At 31.8% G+C, this 26,487-nt stretch overlaps 1 protein-coding gene across 1 annotated transcript; it reads left to right on the forward strand.

Annotated features, from left to right (window-relative positions):
- The first annotated feature begins 3,187 nt into the window (after positions 1-3,187).
- LOC126886242 (uncharacterized) lies at positions 3,188-17,110 on the forward strand. Its single transcript, XM_050653107.1, has 2 exons — positions 3,188-4,555; positions 17,021-17,110. The coding sequence occupies exons 1-2, from the start codon at positions 3,188-3,190 to the stop codon at positions 17,108-17,110; spliced, it is 1,458 nt and encodes a 485-aa protein (XP_050509064.1).
- The last annotated feature ends 9,377 nt before the right edge of the window (positions 17,111-26,487 follow it).

Consider the following 26,487-nt stretch of genomic DNA (forward strand, 5'->3'; position numbering starts at 1 on the left):
TCTGTTTCTTTTTGTCAATAAAATTGGGATGATTGGTTAATAACTTGTCTATAAACTGCATAGCTAATATGCTTTTCAGCAGCGAGTCTTTGTCCTGTTAAGTAAGAATCAAGTAAGTTTGCAGCATAGTGCACAAGTTTCACTGCCATTTTTTTCTATTTTCTAATTTAGATAAACATTCCTTTTCCTCAGTTACTGATTGGAAGTAATGGAATATTCTCGGTAAAAATATTTTCTGTATCCTTTAATGCCTCGACAACCTGGGATATTTTAAACATTGCCTTCCAATAAAGTACCTAATCCATTTCACAATTGGTGTTAACACAACTGCTACTTTTTGCAACTATCCAAAATAGTTCATCATCCAGACATACTGTTTAACATTCCGTGAACATTTTAAATTTACTCCCTCTATGACCATACGCATCGGTAAAGCACTTTTAGATGCAATAAGGTTATTTATACAATTAAGGATTGAACCACATCTAGTTTTTACAGGAAGTTTTGATGATATAACTTTATAGATGCACTAGAAATAAACAAACCAAGACACATTGAATGTTCGAGGAGCACTACCAAATCATGATTTACAATGTATATACATTACATTGTAAATCCCAAATCATGATTTACAAAGTTTATACATTTTAAATCATGATTCGGGAGTACCTACTCCTCTTAACATTCAACATATCTTGGTTTGTTTATTTTTAGTGCATATTTTATAAAAATAATAGAGGTAATGTTCAAAACAATGTTCCTTTTGTACTTGGCAGTGGTATAGGTTCGCCGGCCGGCCGTGTGAATTAAATAGCGCTACTTCCCTGTAAATTCTAATTACGTCACTGACTCTTATGTCCAAAAGGCTCTTGGAAATACATACTCTCAAAAGTTCTTGGAAATATTCTCAAAAGTTCTCGGAAATATTAAAGAAAGTTCTCGGAAACATTCTTGAAAGTTCTCGGAAATATTCTCGAGAATTTTGCATTGAAAGTTTCCGGGAATATTCGCAGTCAGGAGAATATTTCCATTTTTTATAGGCGAATATTCTCGGAAACTTTCCAATGTTCGCGAATATTCGCTTGGAAATATTCTCGACTCACATCACTAGGTACATGTACTACACATGCAGAGAAACAAAGACTGGAAATCTGTTAACGATATATTTTGGGATGTGCTAAGAAAAGATACCGAAACAAATGATGAAAAGATAAATGCAGAAAAAGTAAACAAATAAGGACTAGAAATAGATAGTAAAACGATGTTACAAAAGATATAGCAGAAAAAAGGGTACAAACTGGATACTCACAGCAATAGAGTGAGTCTAAAGCGACTGCTGTTTCTATCCACATATAAACACTATTTGTTCTTAAATATATTATTGCACCTTTTAAATTCATGCACAATTATTACTAATGACTTTTTGGATTTTTAAAAAATTGTTCCGTTTAGATATACTCTTATTCTTATATCGTATTTTTTCATCATCATAATCATTCAACCCGGATCTATCCATTGCTGGATACAGGTCTCCCTCAGTTTTTTCCATGTATTTCTGTTTTGTGCTGTTTGCATACAATTTTTGTCGATCCGTTTTATGTCATCAGACCATCTGGTTGGCGGACGACCTCTACTTCGATATGCTTCTTGTCTTGGTCTCAGTGTATTATTCGCTGTGTTCATCTGTTATCCAACATTCTAGCTATGTATCCACAGTTCCACTTTAGGTTCATAATTCTTTCAGTGACATCTGTTACTCCTGTTCTTTGTCTCTGTTAAGTATTTAGTAAAATGTATAGAACACGCCACTCTTCATGTCATAACTACTGTCACATCGCCATTGTAAAAAAGTTAATTGATTGTCAAACTCTAGAGAGAAGCGTCATGTATTTTTAGAACAAGTAAAAATATTAATGCCTGGTTGCACCAACAGATCTTAAGCTCCAGCTTAGCTAAGCTCTACTTATAAATAGGGCCCCCTTGAGTATCACTTACGTTGCACCATAATTTTAGATTCTTACCTTATTATCAATTACATCTATTATTATATTATGGTATTCTTATTGTAATATATTATAATTATATTATATTAATTCTTATGATATTCTCGACTTAAGCCTAAGATATGTTGGTGCAACCGGGCATTAATTCAATTAGTTTAGTTTGTCCAGAACTACAAAAAATAAGAAACTAATGCCCGGTTGCACCAACAGATCTTAAGCTTAAGTCGAGAATATCATAAGAATTAATATAATATAGTTATAATATATTACAATAAGAATACCATATTATAATAATAGATATAATTGATAATAAGGTAAGACTCTAAAATTATGGTGCAACGTAAGTGATACTCAAGGAGGCCCTATTTATAAGTAGAGCTTAGCTAATCTGGAACTTAAGATCTGTTGGTGCAACCAGGCATAAAGTGTCTAGGAGCATTCCCCGTGTAATAGCTCCATACTAATGGTCCTTCTAGCCTCGATACCAGTGGAATATTGGTAAATTTTGGACGAATTTCAGTGTCGTTCCAGCATCATATTCAAGCAATCGTTACTTGGACAAACAAACGATTCAAAAACTCATTTTACGTCGATCATCGAGAACTTCAAAGTCTGTGAGTCAGTTTTTACCTAAAATATTGCTTTCTTATCTGATCATAAATAAAAGTGTTGATAATTGTCATATTTGAGATCTGAAATTGCAATTTTTTATTATTTTTTAAAACATTAGTTAATAACATAGCGGAAATAAAATTAACTTAATAATTTCTATATTCATTAAGATTAATTAATTGATTTCTATAAAGCTTAATAATTTCTATACAGTGTGTTTAAAATCTTTTTTTTTTCTTTTTTTTCTTTTTTTCTCTGATTCTGGCTTTGGTTTAGAATTAGAACCTTTAGCCACGTAATTGTATAACTTATTACTAAGTCAGGGGAGTAATGTGTAGTGTGTGTGTTGAGTAAGTGTCTTGTTACTTTGCAAAGTCGACGTCATTGTCTTTGCAAAGAGACGCTAATTGTTTCCGAACGTCTGCGAATTCCGTAGGATTCGAACTCCCGACCTTTCGTTTCAAAGGTAGGCGCTCTTACCACTGCGCCACAGAGGGGTTGTTTAAAATCTTAATTAATCCATTTATTGCTACAAATAAATGTCAAAAACTAAAAAATCAAAAACTTCAAAAATGTCAGAAGCTATTGATAAATTGCGTAAAAATAGGAATTCTGTCAAAATCAACTTAATTATATTTAGTAAATTTGTAGATAATTTTAATACAGCAGATGGATCTGTTACTGAGTTGCAAGCTAGATTAAATAATGCAAAACATTTAATACGCGAATTTGAAGATATTCAACGTGAAATTGAAGCATCTTTGGATCAAGTATCCGAAGAAGAAATAAATCACCGCATAGAATTCAATTCATTGTACTATTCAACCGTAACAAGTGCCGAACTAATAATTAATAATTCTAGTTCTACTTGTGAACATAATTCTTCTTCAGCACAGCAATCTACAAATATTATAGGCATTACTCTTCCTTCTCTTCATCTTCAAAAATTCAGCGGAAGTTATGACCAGTGGTTCTTCTTCCGTGATTCCTTTGAGGCAATAATAATTCAGAACAAAAATATCAGTGACATACAGAAGTATCACTATTTAAAGTCATGCGTCTCTGGTAGTGCAGAAAAAGTCATCCAGTCACTAACAGTTAGTAGTTCAAATTTTATTGTTGCATGGAATCTTCTTCTTGATAGATTTGAAAACAAGGAATTATTAATCCACAATCATATTAAATCAATGTTCAATATAAAACAAATAAAAGAAAATTCTTCTTCTTCCTTACGATATTTAGTAGATACAATTACAAGCAACTTGCGCTCGTTACAGTCTCTTAAGGAACCAGTAGATAAATGGGACTCTCTTCTCACTTACATAGTTTTAGAGAAATTAGATGCAGATATAGCCCATGACTGGGAGAAAAACAAAACAAAAAATTCTTCTTTCCAAGATTTCATGACATTTCTTAGTAATAAAGCAAATGTATTGGAAAAAATAGAGCAATCTACAAACCATGTGAGGCATTCTAGTGATAAATCACAATGTTCTTCTCATTCTTCTAACAAGTCATTCAAAACTCGTTCCTTTGTTACCAATCAATCTGCCACATTTTCATGTGCTTTCTGTAGAGGTGATCACAAAATATATACTTGTGAGGAATTTCTCAAGCTTAATGTTCATTCACGCATAGAGGAAGTCAAAAAACGATCCTTGTGTTTAAATTGCTTGCATGTCGGACATATAAGCAGTACATGTAAGTATGGAAAATGCAAACATTGCAAAAGGAAACATCATTCAATTTTGCACATAGAAACATCGGAAGTTTCTATTCCTTCAACGAGCCATATTAATTCACAAACCTCTCTTTCAAATTATACTAATGTACAAAACAAAGGAGTTTTACTTTCAACAGTTAAAGTTCAAGTTTTTGATCAACATAATAAAGCTCATAGTTGCAAAGCGATTCTTGATAGCGGAAGTCAATCAAATTTTGTAAGTTCTAACCTTCTAGGTAAACTGGGTCTCCATAAGATTAATACCAATATTTCTGTGATTGGAATTAATCATTTATCTTCAAATATAAATTTTCTTGTCAACCTTAAAGTTAAATCTCTATTTTCTACATATGAAACGTCTCTAGTGTGTTTAGTTACAGATAACATTTGTGATAAAATGCCTAGTCACAAAATAGATACTTCATCGTTTCAAATACCTTCTAACATTACATTGAGTGACTCAGAATTCAATGTTCCATCACATATAGATATCTTGATCGGTGCAAGTCATTTCTGCGTAACTTCTATGTATTGGTCAAGTCAAGTTAGGTCCGCAAAACCCAATTCTACAAAAAACCAAATTTGGTTGGATAATCTCGGGTCCTATTCTTCAATCATCTTCCACGACTACTCAGTGCAATATTTTGCATGGTGAAATGTTTTCTGATCTTAATCTATTCTGGGAACTAGAAGATTGCAATGCTTCGAGCCCCAAATCTCTGTCTCAAGAAGAAAAGGATTGCGAATCACATTTCCAAAATGATTATCAAAGACAAGCAGATGGTAGATTTATTGTATCGTTGCCTCTTAAGGATTCAGTTTCTAAATTAGGTGACTCTAAAACAATTGCTACTAAACGTTTTTATACTTTAGAACGCAAGCTTTAATTAGATGATAAGTTAAGGCAAAACTACACTCAATTCATGTCTGAATACTTGTCAATGGGACACATGACGCAATGTGAACCAACCGATAACATTTCAAATAAAGTAGAATTTTATCTTCCTCGTCATAGGGTTATTAAAGAAAGTCTAACCACTCAACTTAGAGTTGTTTTGAATGGTTCTTTTCAATCATCTTCAGGTATTTCTATTAATGATTTACAGATAATAGGACCAGTCATACAGGATCTCATTTCCATCTTATTACGCTTCAGACAGCATTCATATGTCATTTCTGCAGACATAGCAAAAATGTATAGGTAAATTCTCATCGAACCTTCTCAAAGATGCCTACAGAAAATAATTTGGAGATCTGATCCAACTCAACCTTTAAATTCTTAGGAATTAAATACGGTTACATATGGAACCGCTTCGGCCAGCTTCTTAGCTATTAGATGCATACGTCAGCTTTCATTAGATTTTGCAACTGAATTTCCAGAAGCTTCTCAAATTGGAAAGAAATCCTTTGTAAAAGGTATACAAATTTTTTATTATTTAATAAAAAAATTTTATACCTTTTACAAAGGATTTCTTTCCAATTTTGTGATTGATGGTATACAGCCAACTACAGGAAGAACATTTTCTTTTCCTTGTGGATTTTTTACTTCTCAAATTATTTCTACTGACATGTACGTAGATGACATTCTAACGGGTTCCGAATCGGTAGACGATCTATCGCGGTTGTGTTCAGAAATAATACACATTCTGAAATCAGGGTGTTTTTCTTTACGTAAATGTATTTCAAACGATCCTAATATTCTTCATAAATTACATAATTCTATATCTTCGTTAGATATTCCATTTTCATTTGGCTCAAATGAAAATACGAAAACCTTAGGCCTTCAGTGGTGCTCTCAATCGGACACACTTTCTTATAAGGTTAATTCTCTACCTTTATCAAAGGTTACGAAACGTATATATTCTATATTATCGAATATATCCCAGATATTTAATCCGTTGGTGCTAGTCAGTCCAGCAGTGATTAAAGCCAAAATTCTCTTGCAGCAATTATGGTTACAGAAAATTGATTGGAATCAATCTGTTTCTCCAGATATTTATACCCAGTGGTTAACATTTTACGATCAATTGTTCCATTTAAATGAACTAAAAATTAGAAATGCACGCGTTTTCTGATGCTAGTGAATTAGCATATGGTTCGTGTATCTATGTTCGTAGTATCAATGAAAAAGGTGAAATATCCGTAAACCTATTAGTTGCCAAATCAAAGGTAGCTTCCCTCAAACGAGTTTCAATACCTCGTCTCGAACTATGCGCAGCCCTCATATTGGCTCAGCTTGTTAATAAAGTAAATAATTCTTTGAAACTTCAATTTCGAAACTCATACTATTGGACCGATTCTACAATAGTTCTTGGTTGGATAAATAAGTCATCTCATTTACTCAAAACATTTGTTGCCAATCGTGTCAAGTGTCAGTGAGATTCAATCAATGACTGCTGCTCACAATTGGAGACATGTTACATCAAGTCAAAATCCAGCTGATCTGCTTTCACTCGGAATAAGCCCCTTTCTTCTTAAAACTTGTAATCTTTGGTGGCATGGCCCACAATTCTTGTCTCTTCCCGAAATGAAGAATTCAGTTCAATCTTTAATTGCATTCAATTCCTTCAAGTTTCCATTTGATAAGTTCTCCTGTCTTATTAAAATAAAAAGACTCGTTGCTTATTGGTTACGTTTTATTAATAATTGTTCCACACGCGATAAAACTCAAAGAAAGTCAGGTCGCCTTTGTGCTGACGAGTTAGATCAATCTCTACATATTTTAATCAAGTTAGCTCAAGGTGAAGGATTTTCCACTGAATTATCCGATCTTTCAAAAGGAAAAGTAATTTCCCCCAAGAGTAAAATTCTTTCTCTCAACCCTTTTCTTGACGACAAAGGTATAATTAGAGTTGGTGGAAGAATATGTAATTCTAATTTTGAATTTGATAAGAAACATCCTATCTTGTTACCAGCTAAGCATCATTTAACAATATTGATATTTCGTTTGAAGCATTAACTATTATTTCATTCAGGTGCTCAACATCTTTTAGCAGTTGTTAGAGAAAATTTCTGGCCTATTAATGGCAGAAACACAGCAAAAAGAATAGTAAGAGAATGTATTCATTGCTTTCGTTTCAATCCTAAACACGTCTATCCGATAATGGGCAACTTATCCAAAGCTCGTGTTACTCCTTCATTCCCATTTTCCGTTACGGGTGTTGATTACGCTGGACGCTTTACCTTAAAAACCAAAAAGGGCCGTAATCCGTCATTTTATAAAGCATAGGTAAGTTTATTTATTTGTCTTTCTACCAAAGCAATTCACTTGGAACTAGTAACCGACCTTACTGCTCAATCTTTTATATCTACGTTAAAACGTTTTATATTAAGACGTGGAAAACCAGTTCAGATTTTGTCTGACAATGGTACAAATTTCATAGGATCTTATAATGAATTAAAGGATTTAGGTAACTTTCTTAAAATTAATCAATCAAATATATCAGATGTTTGTCCGAATAATCAAATAAATTGGCAATTTATACCAGTATATTCACCTCATTTCGGAGGAATTTATGAATCGGGTATTAAGGTGATACAGTAGCGATCAACAGGTGGCAACAAACGCGGTCCAATATTGAGAAAGTTCTGCGAACTTTCAAAAGTGAGGCAACAGTGCGTCGGTAATTCGACACACTGACCACAGCATAATAAACGAAACCAGCAAGGACACTCCCTGATGCCGCCTTTGAAGTTGAAAAGTACAGGGTCGCCATTTTTCGCGTAGTACATCCAGTGGTGATGTGATGTGTTGGTTCATCAGTATTGCCGATGTCACCAACTTTATTACCCGTAAGAGATTATTTTTGAATAATTTCTGGAATTTATGCAAAAGATTAACAATACAATCGCCATTCATCGTCAATATTTTGTGTTATGTCCCAATTATTGACATAATTCCCACAGGCATACGTATAAAATTATGTTAAAAAATATGAATGTCATAAAAGTTAAGTAAATCTGATAATTATGTACAAATCGGCAACACTGTCGATTTTCTACATTGTCTGGTACTACGCACAAAATGGCCGACGATCTGCGCAGTAATAGTGCGCGAACTTTTCCCGCCTACTAGTGTGTCACTGCTGTTGCGTTTTCTATGCTGTGCACTGACAGTGACGTTTATACTATCAAAAACAATAATTTTTATACACATAGGCGCGAAATGTTGCCAAGTCAGTGACGTTCGATTTCTTGTTATAAAAAAATCGATTTTTAGTAGTTCCAAGATTACACAAAATCTAGGCATGGGATAAAAAAATTTATTTGAAGAAAGTGTATTTTTTTGTCTTTCTTAATGGCGGTACAGGCTCCTTTTTTCAATATTTTATTTAGTTGTAGAGTAATTTCCACATACCAACATATTCCTGAAATTGGGCCAATTTCTCTGTACCGCCATTCTTTAATATATTACGAATATGTGTGCCAAATATCTCGACAAAATATTCAAAATTAGAGCCGCAATCTTAGAACGCGTTTGTTGCTACCTGTTGATCGCTACTGTTTCCTCTTAAGTCTATGAAATCTCATTTGAAAAGAGTCATTTCAAATTCACATCTTACTTATGAGGATTTTAACACTGTTCTTGTTCAGATAGAGCTTTGACTCCAATGTCAGCTGATCCTTTCGACTTTGCCCCAATCACTCCTGCCTAGTCTCATTACCTTGTTCGTAATTCGATCCCTACGAGAAATGCCTAACATTGAGCGTTCCATGGCTCTTTGGGTAACACCAATTTTATTTCTTACTTTCTTGATTATTGTTAAAGTTTCTGCACCATAATATGTAAGTACTGGCAACACACACTGATCAAAGACTTTTCTTTTGAGACACATAGGCAGTTCTGACTTAAGAACATAGCTCAGCATGCCGAATGTCACCTAAGTGAGTCATGCGGCGGTTTAGTTCACACGTTTGATTTTGATTCTCTCTTCCTATGCGTATCTCATGCCTTAAGTACTTATAAGAGGTGGTTTCTTCAATAAACATGTCATTTACTGAAATCTTTTCGCTTAACACAAGATTTGTCATAATTTGTGTTTTTGTATGGTTGATTTTTAATCCAAGTTATAAGGAGGCTAAGTATATTTTCTCCAGTTGCGATAATGCATCATCGATGCTGTCAGCAAAAAGAACAGTATCGTCAGCGAATCTCAAATGACTAAGAATTTCTCCGTTGACATTATTTCCTTTTTCACTCAGATTTGCGTTCTTAAACATATATGCTCTAATAATGTAAACAATTTTGGCGAAATTGTGTCTCCCTGTCGCACTCCCCGTTTTATTTTAAATGCGTTGATCTTTTTATCTGCCAGTTTCAGTTTTGCTGTCGCATTTTGATAGATATATTTGATTATGTTTATTGTTTATATACGGCACTCTGTTCAGGCTTTTACCATTTTTTGATGACTTATGGTGCCAAATCATTTTCGCAGTCAACAAATATCTTTAACACTCTTTTCTATTAAGTTCTTAATTACTTGTAAATGATCATTCGATCATTTTAAAACTCGAGTATTCCAATTTTCTTTTCTTTATTTATTCCTACCTCTCTCTCCTTACATATCCTGCGAAGTACCTCCTAGGTCACGTACTCGGTCCAGGATAAACGTAATATACATCGGTAAGCCCACATACGTCTTACAACCTTGTTACCTACCCTTAATATAATTCTTTTTATTTTAATCTGAAAAATTTTAGCTTTTCTTCAATTATCTTAGCTGTATAGTCCAGAAAGCCACTGCGCATCCGCTAGGAAAAATATTCTAATTAAGATTTTTTGCACAATCTTACTCAAAAAGGACTCCTTTTAACAAATTTCCATGTTGCCAGGACCAAAAGGTGGTCAAACATTTTTTAAACGTTTTTTTTTTGTTTTTTTCCTAAAATTATTTTTATTGCATGGAAAAAAGTTTTTTTAGGTTTTTTGGATCATTCCAAACAGAAAAGGTCTTCAGTGACTTTTTTCTAAAAATGATAGTTTTTGACATATAAGCGATTAAAAATTATAAAATTGCGAAATCGGCCATTTTTAACCCTCAAAGACTATGTGAAAAACTGAAAATTTGAATGTTGCCAAGGTAGGTAGATATTCTTTAAACATCGATTGATGAAATCCCGAAGAGTTTTTTGCAATACAATATTCAAAACTCCTTTGTTTTTTAATTGCGAATCAAGCGTGCGCGACACTATTTTCCACCGACAGTATGGTGCAAATGAAAGTAATAAATTCGTTATTTCGAAAATTGGCGACTTTAAGGAAAAATCCCGAAACAAGTCGATTTTGATTTTTAAGTTATGATATTGTGGCATATATGGTATACTAGTGACGTCATCCGTCTGGGCGTGATGACGTAATCGATGATTTTTTTAAATGAGAATAGGGGTCGTGTGGTACCTCGTTTGAAAGGTTCTTAAATTCTCCATCAAGTAATGTAAACATTTACATAATTTTTTATACAGGGTGTCCTTCTACTTCTTTTTTTGTCAAATAATTTAATTTAATAAAAATTTTTTGGACACACTGTATAAATAATTTTGTAAATGTTTATATTACTGAATAGAGAATTGAAGAACCTTTCAAATGAGCTAACACACGACCCCTATTCTCATTTAAAAAAATCATCGATTACGTCATCACGTCCAGATGGATGACGTCACTAGTATATCATATATGCCACAATATCATATTTTAAAATTAAAAATCGACCTATTTCGGGATTTTTCCTTAAAGTCGCCGGTTTACGAAATAACGAATTTATTCCTTTCATTTGCAGCATACTGCCGGTGGAAAATAGTGTCGTGCACGCTTGATTAGCAATTAAAAAACAAATGAGTTTAAATATTATATTGCAAAAAACTCTTCGGGATTTCATCAATCGATGTTTAAAGAATATCTACCTACCTTGGCAACATTCAAATTTTCAGCTTTTCACATAGTTTTTGAGGGTTAAAAATGGCCGATTTCGCAATTTTTCAATTTTTAATCGCTTATATGTCAAAAACTATCATTTTTAGAGAAAAGTCACTAAAGATCTTTTCTCTTTGGAATGATCCAAAAAACCTAAAAAATCTTTTTTCCATGCAAAAAAAATAATTTTAGGAAAAAAACAAAAAAAAAAACGTTTAAAAAATTTTTGACCACTTTTTGGTCCTGGCAACATGCAAATTTGTTAAAAGGAGTCCTTTTTGAGTAAGATTGTGCAAAGAATCTGAATTAGAATATTTTTCCTAGCGGATGCGCAGTGGCTTTCTGGACTAGTATAATCAATTTAGGAATCAACTAGGCAGCATACAAAATTTGTGATTTATTTTCTTAAAATTTAGAAAATGGTGTATATCTTAAACATTGGCTATTTAAATATTGAAAAACTGATATAATATGTACTAAGACTTTAGACAATTTTGAAAATTTTTACTAAGACATCGAAAATTATTTTGAACACATTTTAAATTTGTGTTGCCAATGGATTTTTATGTTGTGCCTAAGATTTCAGTTATATTTTTATCAAGACACTGAGATAGCTTGCGAATCTACATCCTCACATGATTTTATTCTTGTTTGGTTAAGGATGAAAATCAGAATAGAAAGCTCTAGGTGTGACATTATTATTTAAGATAAAAAATAATTTTACTTGGATTCTAAGACACAAATCACTATCTAGTAATTATAAAGTTATCTAAATAGTTAGCAGATTCATAGATACCATCTTGGATCATAAATAGAGAATTTGACAAATCTTTTGGCATCTACTCCTAGAGGAGTGATCGCCGCTCACTTTTAACTCTTCCGATTCATTTGTCGCGGGGAATCAGTCCGCATTAACATCTTGGTTTACAATTGGTTAGGTGACTTGACAGCCTCTACAATATTTCTCCATTCGTTCCTGTTTTTGTTTATTATTACCCATTCTCTACCTCACATCTTCTTAAGCTTCTCAACCATCTGTTTTCCCATCTGGTTTTGAGACTTCCTCGTGGTCTGCCTGATATTGGTCATTTGGTGATTTTCTTGAAAACTGCTTCTGGATTTCTCCTTTATATAATGTCTCATCCATCTGAGTCTCTCTGTGCCTTGGTAAATCTGATGATGTCTTCTCCTTTCAGAAGTTCTCTTACTTCGTGGTTCATGAGTTTTCTAAATCCATTATTACCTAAGTTTAGTGGTCCTGCTATCCTCCGAATGATTTTTCTCTCTAGAATCCTCAATCTTTCTTAATTTTTCTGTGTCAAGTACATTACTTCAGCACCATATGTGATTACTGGCCAAATTGCCTCTCTGTAAATTTTCAGTTTAATATTCCGAAGAAGCTTCTTATCTTTGAGGAAGTTGTTGTATTTCCAGTAGGCTCTATTTCCTTCCAGTATTCTTTCATTGATGACTATACTTCTATCGTTATTTCCATTAACTGAAACTCCCAGGTATTTAAAATGTTCTATACATTTTCAAATTCATATTCCCAATATTTAACCTTGTATTTTGTGTTATTTTGATTTATTGCCAAACCCCTCCTGGATGCTTCCTGCACAACTTCACAAATTTTCAGTTAAACTGTTTACGTTTCTTCTAATCAATGTCGTCAACATACGCCACAAGTTTTACTACACCTTTAATTTTGGTAGCTCTTATTGTTCTTTCTATAACGACATTAAATATAGACCAGGGCTGATCTGTGAAAAAACGTGAGAGGTGGCATTCGGATTTTTGCAGAAAAAGTTAGGTGACAACTTCAATAATAATAATTGACTTATGCTCCTTCTCAAATATGAACGGAACATAAATAAAAAAATTAAAAAATTAAAAAATTTAAAAATTTCGAAAAACATCGATTTTTTCTAATTTCTTTGCTTATAACTTTAAAACGGTTCGTTTTGGAACAAAGACGTACAGAAATAAAATAAAGATAATTTAATTTTGTATGATATAGGTACGACTGGTTGAAAATGTCTTAAAGTATTACCCTTTCTGCAATATAGCAATAAATACAAAATAAGGGGGCAAAATAAGCCTGTTGTTATTCAAGGTTTTCTAACCACTTTGGTGGCACTTAGAACCTTAGTAATTCGCTTAGAAAATTCTTATAACATATTTAAACTGTACCAAATTTCATTAAAATCAACCTAATGGATTTTGCAGAATAAATTTGCAATATAATTTTTTTTAAATTCAAATTTTTAAAAACTTTCTGAAAAAAAAGTAGACCATTTAGAAGTTGGCTAATTTTTTTATATATAAAGAGGTGCTCTACATATCTAATACACTTTACATAATTAAAGTCTGTTATTTAAGCGGCCTCGGCAATGTTTTAAACTTATAAACAATTTTTTGGCTTATAAACAAATAGCTTTGTTTAACAATAAAAAAATTAATGCTTAGCAATGCAAATAATCAAAACCGGTATAATTTGACTTATGCTTTCAAATGCTGTAAGCAGAATTGCTATTTTATTTTTTATTCAAAAGTTATTCGGGTTCAAACATTGCAATTTTTCGATTTTTTTTAAAGTTCAACCGCGTTTTTCCCGAAAACTACGCATCCTACGAAAAAACTTTAAGGACATTTTTTGCTTAGAATTACCCAAGAAATACAAAAAAAAATTTATTTTCCGAAAAATTGCTGTTGTGTAATTCCTCAAGTTCTTTGTTTATAACAATCATCGACATCCGGATCAACTGTTACCCAAAAAAATCGTGTACTGCGGGTCAAAATACATAAAACTTGGGTAAGTCCATCTAAATAAAGGAGGTCGTTGCACCCCACACCACCCTGGCGACAGCACTAATTTGTTTATAAGCCAAGAAATTGTTTATAATTTTAAAACATTGCTGAGGCTGCTTAAATAATCCGATTTTAATTTTGTAAGGTGTATTAGATAGGTAGAGCGCCTGTTTATATGTAAAAAAATTAGCAAACTTTTAAATTGTCTACTTTTTGTTCAAAAAGTTTTTAAAAAAATTTAACATTTTTAAAAAAATTTAGGTTGCAAAATTATTATGCAAAATCTATTAGGTCGATTTTAATGAAATTTGGTGGACGGTTTAACTATGTTATAAGAATTTTTTATGCGAATTACGAAGGTTCTAAGTGCAACCAAAGTGGTTGGAAAACATTGAACAAAAACAGGCTTATTTTGCTCTCTTATTTTGTATTTATTGCTATTTTGCAGAAGGGGTAATAATTTAAGAAATTTTTAACCAGTCAGATATCATACAAAATTTAATTGTCTTTATTTTATTTCCATACACCTTTGTTTCAAAATGAATCGTTTTAAAATTATAAGCAAAGAAAGTAGAAACAATTCGATGTTTTTCGAAATTTTTAAATACCTATTTGAATTTTTTTATTAATGTTCCGGGCATATTTGAGAAGGAGCATAAGTCAATTATAATTATTGAAGTTGTCACCTAACATTGTATGCAAAAATCCGAGTGCCACCTCTCACATCCACCTTAAAACAGATCCGCTCTGGTCTATAGTGACATTTATAGAGAGTCTCCAGTCTTACTCCAGTTGCTATTTCTATATTTTCAGTTATGCCTTCACCTGTTATTATTGCTGACGTCGATACTTCCATTGTCATTTTCGTAACCCTTATAAGTTTCATTGGGATATCTAGATTTTTCATGCCTTCTATTAGGTCGGTTCTTATTAGGCTGTCAAATCTTATTATTCAAATCATTATAGTGAATAATATAGTCAAATCAAAACCTGTATCGATAATGTTATAACGTCCTCGTATAACAATTTAAATAGGAAAAATTTTATTTATTTTTGAAAGTATTGCCACTTTTCTATTTAATAGTCATTAGTCATTGTGCATTATTGATTACAGTTATATAATGATCTTAATTTATGGATAATGGTTACATAATTGTTGCAATAGACCGTGATTGAAGTACTGTGCATACATACGGGTTTTATTGATCAAGGCTACGAACGAGTTAACTGAATATGAGCTTCGCACCCATCATGCTATACATAGTTATTAATATTAATAAACAAGATTGGAAGATATCAACTTGAGTAAATGTTAGTTTAAATCATAAAAAAATCCTGCAAATATCATTATGTTACTTAATTAATTCAAGATTGTTAACCGACTAAAATAAAATTCAAATCTAATTAAAGGAAGCACACAGATTTCAAATCCTTATATTTTTTAGCGTGTTGAAACATTCTTTTTGTGTTTTGCTATGCAGGGAGATACAATATAACCTTTGATTTATACCTAAGTAATATAAAAAAATACATGGAGTCATAAGGTAATAGAAAAGAAAAGCAAAGGATAACACAACTGGAGAAACAGGGGCGTCATTTGAAATTTTGATTGGGGGGGGGGGGGGCAAGCATTATATATACAATATATTATACAGAGTGAGTTTTATGAATGGAAACACTCAATTATCTCAAAAACGGCTTACACGACTTTTATAGATTTTGGTAAGTATGGGTTTTCTAATGCGGCCGATATTATAGTGCTAATTACATTGTTGTCATATTTTCCGTTTTTCTGGAAATCTAATGAACTTTCTTATTTCAAATGAAACACCCTGTATATTTTTTGTGTTTTGAAGTCCCTAAGAAATACTGATAATTATTCATGTTATATTCTCTATACCTAAATACCATAATTTCGGAGTTATTGCTACATTTATTTAAAAAAAAATTTAAACAAATTATAAAAATCAATTTTTTTGACCGGGGTAAACACTATTTTAGGTTGTTTGGATCATGGGGAACAAAAAAGATTTTTTAATATTTTTCTCTAAAATTGATCGTTTCCGAGTTATGTATAAACAATTTAAAACTGAAAAAAATCGAAAAAAGGCCATTTTTCAAGGTTCAAGAACACAAATAAACAATTTTATTTTTGAAACTGCGAAGTACCCAAATTCAACCTCAAGCCTTATTTTATCAGATACCGATAAGTAATTTAAGATTGTTTCATTTTAAAACATTGTAATTTTAAATGTTAATGCAGCCCGATCGGCCGTCCTCTCATGTGCACTTCATTAAAAATTAAAAATCAATGTTTTAGAATAAAAAGAGACAAAAAATCTTATGGCAGGCTATCAGAAGAAGAGTTGAGCTTGAATTTAGGTACTTTATAATTTCAAAAACTATATTTTTTACTTGTGTTTTAGAACCTTAAAAATCGTCATTATTCGATTTTTTTCAGTTTTAAATCGTTGATTACTCGAAAACGATTAACTTTAAAGAAACATTACAAAAGACCTTTTTTGTTCCAAATGATCCAAAGAACCTAAAATAATATCCACCTGTGCCGAGAAAATTGATTTTTTAAATTTGTTTAAATTTAAAAAAAAATTTCTTAAATAAATATAGCAATAACTCCGAAATTATGGAATTTAGGTATAGAGAATATAACATGAAAAATAATCAGCATTTCTTCAAGTACTTCAAAACGCAAAAAATATATAGGGTGTTCCATTTGAAATAAGAAAGTTCATTAGATTTGCAGAAAAACAGAAGAGCTGACAACACTGTAATTAGCACTATAACATCGAACGCATTAGAAAACCCCTACCTACCAAAATCTATAAAAATCGTGCAAGCCGTTTTCGAGATAATTGAGTGTTTCCATACATAAAACTCACTCTGTATGTATATGATGTAATGATGAAAATTGATGTATTTTTTGTAAATTTCAGTAATTTTCAGGATGACGCCCCTGTGGAGAAACATGAAGCATGCCTACATCAAATTCAAAATATCCATGCACAATTCGACAATAGCATGCACGATAAATAAGAGAGACGGAGAGGGAGAGAGTGGGAGTGAGCGGGACAGAGAGGAAGAGAGAAAGAGAAAGAGAGAGAGAGAGAGAGAGAGATCATGTATTTTGTAACTTTTACAACTTTAACAAATGACAGCAATAACAACAACTATAAACTTCAAAAATATAACTGTTCTATAAACTGTCAACTCTTAATGTTTATAAACATTTTCTGATGTTCTACAACTTTACAACAATACTTTTTCTTTTATGTCAAGGGACTTTTTTAGGTAGGATACTTATACTATACTTGGCATAAAAGTAAGCAATGCAACAAGTGAATGGTTCAGGACTATATTATAGGGCTTTTCATCGATTGTCATTTGTTTCGAGCTTCTGTCATATGTTGTATAATCCGTGTATAATATTAATATACACGGATTATACGAAATATGACAGAAGCTCGAAACAAATGACTGTGAATGAAAAGCCCTATTAGCTCAGTGTGCCCGTATGTCAAATAGCGTGACGGTTATTGTATACACCTATATATTTTATATATTTTATATATTTTATACAAAAAGAACTTTTTCGGAATATTGTTATGTTTTGTTTTTTTTTCATCTATACCTATTGTTGACTTTTAACACGTCTTATTAACGGAACTACTACTAATATACAGTCTTGAGATACAATAATTTAGTTTAATTGAAGATGACATAATATTCACTAATTTTGATTATTTCTTTTGCTGATATACAAACATATTTTTTATTTATAATGGACTTCAAACATAAACTTCCTTATTTTCAAATGTTTTTGTATTCTCTCGTTTATACCGGGTGTCCACTTATATTTTCCCCCATTTTAACTGCCTATAACTTCTAAACGGCTCAAGATAGAAATATGCGGTTTTCGCTGAAATGTTTTATTTTGGTAAAAGTTTGGTCTGAATGGATTGAATTTTTTATATCGTTTTTAAATACGAAAATAAAAATGGCGTATTTTTGAAAAAAACGTTGTTGACTTTTTTTTAATTGAACACCCAGTATATTTTTTTGTAAATTGAAAGAAAATTCGTTCACCTATCGATCGATTAAAATTTTTCAAAATCGGTTGTCAAATCACTGAGTAATTAACTTTTAAAATGAGAGGTGCAACGTGGATATCACATACCTAAATAACATAACTAAGCAAATTGATATTATGTTATGTGATTTCCACATTGCATCTCTTATTTTAAAAATTAATTGCTCAGTCATTTGACAACCGATTTTAAAAATAATTATATCGCTGGATAGGTAAATGACCGTTTTTTCAAGTTTTTAGGCAAATGACCATTTTTTATATCGCTTTTAAATAAAAAATGGCGGATTTAAAAAAACCGTTGTTGACTTTTTTTATTAAAACATTCAGTATATTTTTTCGTAACTTGAAAAAAAAAACGGTCATTTACCTATCCAGCGATATAAATTTTTTTAAAATCGGTTGTCAAATGACTGAGCAATTAATTTTTAAAATGAGAGATGCAATGTGGAAATCACATAACATACATAATATCAATTTGCTTCGTTATGGTATTTAGGTATGTGATATCCACGTTGCACCTCTCATTTTAAAAATTAATTATTCAGTGATTTGACAACCGATTTTGAAAAACTTTATATCGCTGGATAGGTGAATGACATTTCTTTCAAGTTACAAAAAAATATATTGGGTGTTCCATTAAAAAAAAGTCAACAACGTTTTTTTCAAAAATCCGCCATTTTTATTTTTGTATTTGAAAGCGATATAAAAAATTCAATCCTTTCAGACAAAACTTTTACTAAAATAAAACATTTCAGCGAAAACCGCATATTTCTATCTTAAGCCGTTTAGAAGTTATAGGCAGTTAAAATGGGGGAAAATATAAGTGGACACCCGGTATAATAAATTTTAAGAACCTACATATATTTATCAAAAATAGATTTAGTAAAATTACTTTATTGTGGAATCCTCCATTATTTCAATTAAGTATATCTATTTGGTAAATTTAAATTGTTATTTTAGATAAACACCGAACACTTTTGAGTAATTATTGGAAACTTTCAAAAAATTTTATTTAGGCGTCAACTGTCACTAGTATTATATTTTTAGATATTTTTACTCCTGGTTGTACTGATTTTATCCAAGCGATATTTTCCCTCATATACCGTATGGAATCCAAACCTTCATAATAGTCAAACTCTCTTACCATTTGAGCTATACCTCCTAAAACTACTTGGAGTATCTATATGATAGATGATAGCTACCAAAATAGAAATTGTTAGGGATTGAACCAATACAAAAATACATAGAGATTAAACCCCATGATGGAATAAAAATGTATCACATAATGACCAATGTGCTATTTGAGCATTCAGCAAATCTTAAAGAGCAAATTAATTAATATATTCTACTTGAAAAGTAAAAAGAAAGACATTGAGCAAAACTGAAAGAATATGGAAAATATATTAAAGACAGGAAAACAAGATCGAGTGCAGCAAAACAAAAGAAAACAAGCAGGGATGACCAAGGAAATACTGAAGCTCATGGACCACAGAAGAGAAGTCAGGAATAAAGATAAAACGAATACAATGAATTCATGAAATCAGAAGAAGATAGATAAGATATGGGATATGGGATAACAATTTCATAAAAAATGTAATGAAATTGAAAATTATGCTACAGAATAGATATAAATAGATTTTGTTGAATATTGCTTGGTTGAATGGTATATTGTTTTGATCGCAAGGTTTAAAATTAGTGTATCATAATATGCAGTTTCCCCAATTTCACTTTCTATTTTGTAACAAAGTTAAATTTTTGGATATTTAACCTTTATTATCATTTCTAAAACTTTTTCACTATCTCAGGACTTGTGTTTTGTTAGCGATCACTAAATTTACTGAAGGTTTAAAAGGTCAACAATATCTTAAGATATAATTATAGTCTAAACTATTAGTAGGTAGGTATGCATCATTTGTTACGTCGCACTTAACAAATATTTTATAACAGGTTGATCATTTTTTTTAATATGTAATTTAGATGCTTATGTCATAAGATATTGTAATATATGAAAAAATGGGCCAATAAACAAATTTAAAAAATATAATTGCTGTGTTTTATTAGAGTAGTAAAATTAATGCACGGTAATGGAACCATTAAAAATCAAAAAGTTGATGATTGTTTTGTCATCATCACTGTTATAGTGACTAACTGAATGACTGATGTAGACAAATATAATATAAAAATATAGATTACATAATATAAGGTAGGAAGTGTTATATTAACCACTCTTTTCTTAAGGCTAGCCCTCTACTTGCGATTTTTAGTCGCGGCGACAAAAAAATCGATGTTGCAGATAATCTAATGTGTGCCTCCATTTCGATTTATACATCGCTGAATTACATCAATTTTTCTATGGATGACATCGAAACCACTTTTGGATGTGGATGTTTTTGGAGTTTTAGCAAATGAATGGCGCATTTCTCACCGGGCACTAGATGTAGAAACAAAATTAACAAATGACATTGTAAAATCTTGTGTATTATTACACAATTTTGTTAGAAGAAAAGATGGAAAACGAATTGAAGATGAAGGCTATGAGAACCCTTTAAATGACATATATATTGCATTGTTTTGCGGTCCGACACTGGAGGTATGGAAGTAAAAGGCTGTTTTGCAGATTACTTTGTTTCACCTAAGGGCTCATTGGTAATATCAGAAAATATAGCCCATGTATAAGAGAATAGACATTTTTTTTAGTCAAAATGCATTACTTTTGGAATAAAATGATTGTCAATTACGATTTTTTTTATTTACACGCTAAATTTTTTTTGTTTATAAAAAAATTCACGGGAATTTGTTAAGAAATTTCGGATTGTACGAAATACACACACTCGCACTCACATTCTTGTAGAATTCAATTTAATATAACAATAGTTCTTTATGTACCAAGTCAGTAAAGTTACTCTTTATCGAACGAGTCTGATATTATGAGCAGAGCGAGCGAGGCGAATAACAGATGAGTTCGATAAAGAGTCTTTACTGACGTGGTGCATACAAAATTTTATCGCCAACAATTTGATATTGGTTTTAATACTTACTTACTTACAATTTACAATTTAAAAAATTTCTAAATTTTAGACGTGATAAAAATATCATGACAGTGATGACATATGACTTTTGCATGATGGCCGTTTTCGAGTTTTAATCGATAGTTATCAATATTGAATAATTACTAAATCGGTAAAGTTTTGATTTATTTTATATGAATATAATTACAAAATACTACAGAATTCCACTTTTGACATAAATTTAATTAACAATGTCGTTTTCGTACAATATTTTTAATAAATTAAAGTAAATAAATTGTAAGTTAACTCAAATAAATAATCGATTACTGCCATCGAACACTTACATTCAATCTCGATTAATCGCGGTAGGTAAAGTAAAATTCTTCTTTCATTACAATAAAGTGTTACTTTACTGCCGCAAATGAGGGCAAATAACTACAATAGTGAATTACTTTAGTGACGATCGGCGATAAATTAATTTATTAACCCTATTATTTTTATGCTTAAGCACGCACTTAAGAGCAGGAAGGGGTGAAGAAGAAAATTAATTTTCTTTTAAATCCATATTTTTATGAATAAAAAGAAAAAGAATTTTCTTTCCTTCGTGTTTTTCAATGTCTGCTAAACCAAAAATGAAAACACATAAGGAAAAATTTCACGTATAAAAATATAGTAATAAATAATATCGGTCCAATCTGGACCACAAGTATATAGGTATATAAACTTTACCCCACATTTTTTCTTTCATGTTTCTGTGGCTGTACTCTTTGAGTTATTTATTATGGAGTGCTGGTCTTTTTTCAACTTCTTTAATCAGCTGCTCTAAATCAATAGTACATATATAATAACTATGCGTGTGAATTTTTTGAAATTTTAAAATTGACTGCATCCCACCCAAAAAAATAAAAACTAAAAATGATGTTTTTGATGGTGGGGGAGGGGAAGGGGTTGGTAGGTTAAAACTGCCGTCTTATTTTTTAATCACATATAACTAAAACAAATATAATTATAGGAGTGAGGGGGCACTCTTTAATTTATTTATCCCGTCCATAAGTGGAAAGTTTGATCCGCCACTGTCGCCGCATGTGCCACCATAAAGTGACGGCATAGTGCTCATACGTTTTTTTTAGGTTCTATTATTTAAGTTATAGACTCTTACGGTACCTAAAATGATTGGCAAATTTCACCTATCCCGGCTCTTAGTCTATTTCTTGTACCTACTGGTTTTTTAAAGCCTCTCTTTTTTCTGCATATTCTAGTCACTTATATTCTATTTTTGTTATCAATCTCCCTGCTATTTCTTGTGTTTCTTTGAAGTTGGTTAAGCCTAGCTTGTCTTTTTTCCTCTACTGCAAGCAGTTCTGCATTCATCATCATACCATTCCACATTTCTTTGAATTTTGGCTTTTCCGACAGTTTCCTTTGCAGATTACTTTATTATTGTTTTTAGTTGGGGCCATTCCCCCGCTGCAGTATCTTCCCTTATGGTTCCGTTGAGTTTTATTTCGAGAGCATTTTGATATTCTTTTCTGTTTGTAGGAGTTTGGAATCCTTCAACATTCCAGTTTTTATAATTAAGTATTTTCTATGGGAAATAAGCCACAATTTTACTAAAAAATGAATTTATTAACGTTTCGAAGCCCAAATCGGGCTTCGTTGTCAAAATACAAAATACTATTAAAATAAACAAAAATGTTGTTGCTAAGTAAAAAAATTCTTCTAATAATTTATTTAATCTGACTCATTTATATTGGCAATTCAGACGTATATTATACATTTTAAAGTAGAAGCCTTTAAAATGATATCGCCAATATTTATGAGTTGCGTTCCTGGGACGACTTTACTAAAAGATAGTTCATTCGATTACATGAAATCAATCCCAACTCAAGAATATCCGTCGTAAAAAAAATCATAGCATGTGATCTGTCTTTAAAAAGACAACCAAATGCAACGATGACAGTACAATTCTCGCGTTAGAGATTCCATAGTAAATCACGAGGGAAAACCAGGAAAAGACCTCGTGATACTATCTCGACATCGTAAGTATTTGGTCTTACATTTAATTTACCTTCAAAAAACTAATACCAAATTCTGACTTTAATATGTTTGAATTATAAATAATATTAATTATACATAGATATACAATAAGTAATACTAAAATATAAAATTTGTACTAACTCGATATGTTATTGACTTACTAATCGTGGTATTTTCTTTCTATTGACTTCCTCTTTCAGTATGGGTAACCACATCCTACTGCATTCTACCGAGGAATTTGCGACACAATTGGTTTCATTTAGCATAATTAGAGCCGCTTCTTTGATTTTTCTCTTTTTACTATCTGTTTCTTTCAGGACTATACTTGAATCTCTCCACTGAACTCTATGTTCATTATCCCATGCGTGTTGACATATTTGAGATCTATCAAATTCTCTATTTTTAATATAAGACTGATGTTCACTTATTCTAACGTTTAATGGTCTTGATGTTTCACCTAAATAAAATTGTTCACATTCACAAGGTATTTTATAAATGCAATTCTTTGTTCTTTCTTGTTCATTGTTAGGTTTAAGAAAGAACAAAGAATTGCATTTATAAAATACCTTGTGAATGTGAACAATTTTATTTAGGTGAAACATCAAGACCATTAAACGTTAGAATAAGTGAACATCAGTCTTATATTAAAAATAGAGAATTTGGTAGATCTCAAATATGTCAACACGCATGGGATAATGAACATAGAGCTCAGTGGAGAGATTCAAGTATAGTCCTGAAAGAAACAGATAGTAAAAAGAGAAAAATCAAAGAAGCGGCTGTAATTATGCTAAATGAAACCAATTGTGTCGCAAATTCCTCGGTAGAATGCAGTAGGATGTGGTTACCTATACTGAAAGAGGAAGTCATTAGAAAGAAAATACCACGATTAGTAAGTCAATTGTTAAATTGACTAACAAATTAGTTACTTATTGTATATCTATGTATTATTAATATTATTTATAATTCAAACATATTAAAGTCAGAATTTGGTATTAGTTTTTTGAAGGTAAATTAAATGTAAGACCAAATACTTTCGATTTCGGGATAGTATCACGAGGTTTTTTCCTGGTTTTCCCTCGTGATTTACTATGGAATCTCTAACGCGAGAATTCTACTGTCATCGTTGCATTTGGTTGTCTTTTAAAGACAGATCACATGCTATGATTTTTTTTACGACGGATATTCTTGAGTTGGGATTGATTTCATGTAATCGAATGAACTAGATTTTAGTAAAGTCGTCCCAGGAACGCAACTCATAAATATTGGCGATATCATTTTAAAGTCTTCTACTTTAAAATGTATAATATACGTCTGAATTGCCAATATAAATGAGTCAGATTAAATAAATTATTAGAAGAATTTTTCTTTTACTTAGCAAAAACATTTTTGTTTATTTTAATAGTATTTTGTATTTTGACAACGAAACCCGATTTGGGCTTCGAAACGTTAATAAATTCATTTTTTAGTAAAATTGTGGCTTATTTCTCATAGAAAATACTTAAATATAAAAATGCCACAAGGAAATAGCTTCAGAACAACATTCCAGTTTTTAATTCGACTATTTGTGCTTTTTGCCACTGTCTCAATTTTCAGCCGCAATTTTGCCTCCGCAAGATAGTGATCAGACTCAGAGTTCGCCCCGCGATAAGTTCTGACATTGGTTACGTCTGTTGCTCATCGTTTTGAGGTGAGGATATAGATATAGGCAATTTGATTGGCTTCGTTGGTTCCTGGTAGACTCCAAGTTCCTTTATGTTTTTCTTTTTAATCTGGTTTAATCCCATCATCATCATCATTATCTTCATCATCATCATCATGATCATCATGCAACCTCTTCCGTCCACTGCTGGATATAGGTCTCTCCCATTTTTCGCCACTCTCCACGGTTCTGTGCGTCTGTTGCCATTTCTTGGGCATTCGTTTAATGTCGTCGATCCAGCGTGTTGGTGGTCGTCCTCTGTTGCGTTTGTCATTTAATTAGTTTTCAAGGTCAGTCGTCAGTCAATTAGTTTTCTGGTCCATCTTGAGTCTTTAATCCTATATAAAATGATATTTAACTAAAACATCCACGAGAAAACTGTTTCAGAAACTTTTTGATCATATTAATTGGCATTTGTAGATATGGGCCATTCCACGAACATACGCCTCTTTTGGATTACTTCGACAACGAATATTTTACTGTGCAACATAAGAAGTACGAAAGTAAATGGCGCTAATAATTATTCCAATAAACAACAATGTAATTTGCAATTTACTTTCGTTCTTCTTATTTTACACAGTAAAATATTCGTTGTCGAAGTAATACAAAACAGGCGTATGTTCGTGGAATAGGGTATAAATAATAGTTTTAAAACTACTAATTTTTTTATTTAGCTTAATAGTAGGGGACGGAAGTATGCTAAATGTGCAGTCACTCGAACGCTTTGGGGACCTATTGGTTTGTGAAGAGTAGGTTCTAAAACCAAAAAAAGTTAAGTAAAGTTTTCCATTTTAGTGGGGACTTCCCATTTTTAATTTAATTCTCCATTTCCAACAATCGTTTTTTCCGATTACAGCGTCATTTATCCATAATTCGAAAAAATGTTTCAAATAAAAGTTACTTATTTTTAAGTAAGGAATCCGAATCTGCAATAAAAATGGGGGATCCTATTTAAAATTTTAAAGTAACCCCCCACCCCACCTCCGTGGGGTCGTGTTTGTTGATTCGATAGATTTTTTAAACATTGAAAAAGTGTATTTTTCAATTTTTCGATCTGATGACTCTGATGTTCATTTCGCGAAATATCGCGGGATTCGTATTTAAAATTTTAAATTTACCCCCCCCCCCTCTCCGTGGGGAGTCGTGTTTGGTATCTTTTGATAAATCTTTGACGAATATTGAGCACGTATTTTTTAGTTTTTAGATCTATCGTTCATTTCGCGAAATATTTGCTTTTTTCTTGTGAAATTTTGTGTCTCACCCATTTCCTTACGCCCCGCCCAAATCATCAGATTTTTGAAATATACAGTGTTTTGCATGTACTTAACTTACCTTATCTTAATCTGACGGTTTTGAGTTTTTCTAAGGATAGATTTTTTTTCGCCCCCCCCCCCCTTAACGAACTCCCCTGTGTTAAGAGCCAATATATGGTGGTGGTACATCTGCAGGGTACCAGGTTTCTCCCCATATGATAATCTGACGCGCTCGATTAACTGCAAAAATCCCCGCTTGGGCTCCCCTACCATAATGTCTCGACAACTAATGGTCATTGCCATGGTACAGTAGATTTTGCTTTTGC

Source organism: Diabrotica virgifera, chromosome 6 (genome assembly GCF_917563875.1).
Source record: "Diabrotica virgifera virgifera chromosome 6, PGI_DIABVI_V3a".
In the NCBI taxonomy this organism is placed as follows: domain Eukaryota; kingdom Metazoa; phylum Arthropoda; class Insecta; order Coleoptera; family Chrysomelidae; genus Diabrotica; species Diabrotica virgifera.

What these genes read in the sequence shown, in the direction of transcription:
- LOC126886242 (XM_050653107.1), top strand. Translation starts at nt 3,188, where the DNA reads ATGTCAGAAGCTATTGATAAATTGCGTAAAAATAGGAATTCTGTCAAA. An exon ending in GCGGAAGTCAATCAAATTTT is followed by an intron (nt 4,556 to 17,020) that starts GTAAGTTCTAAC and finishes AGTAATTTTCAG; the next exon opens with GATGACGCCCCTGTGGAGAA.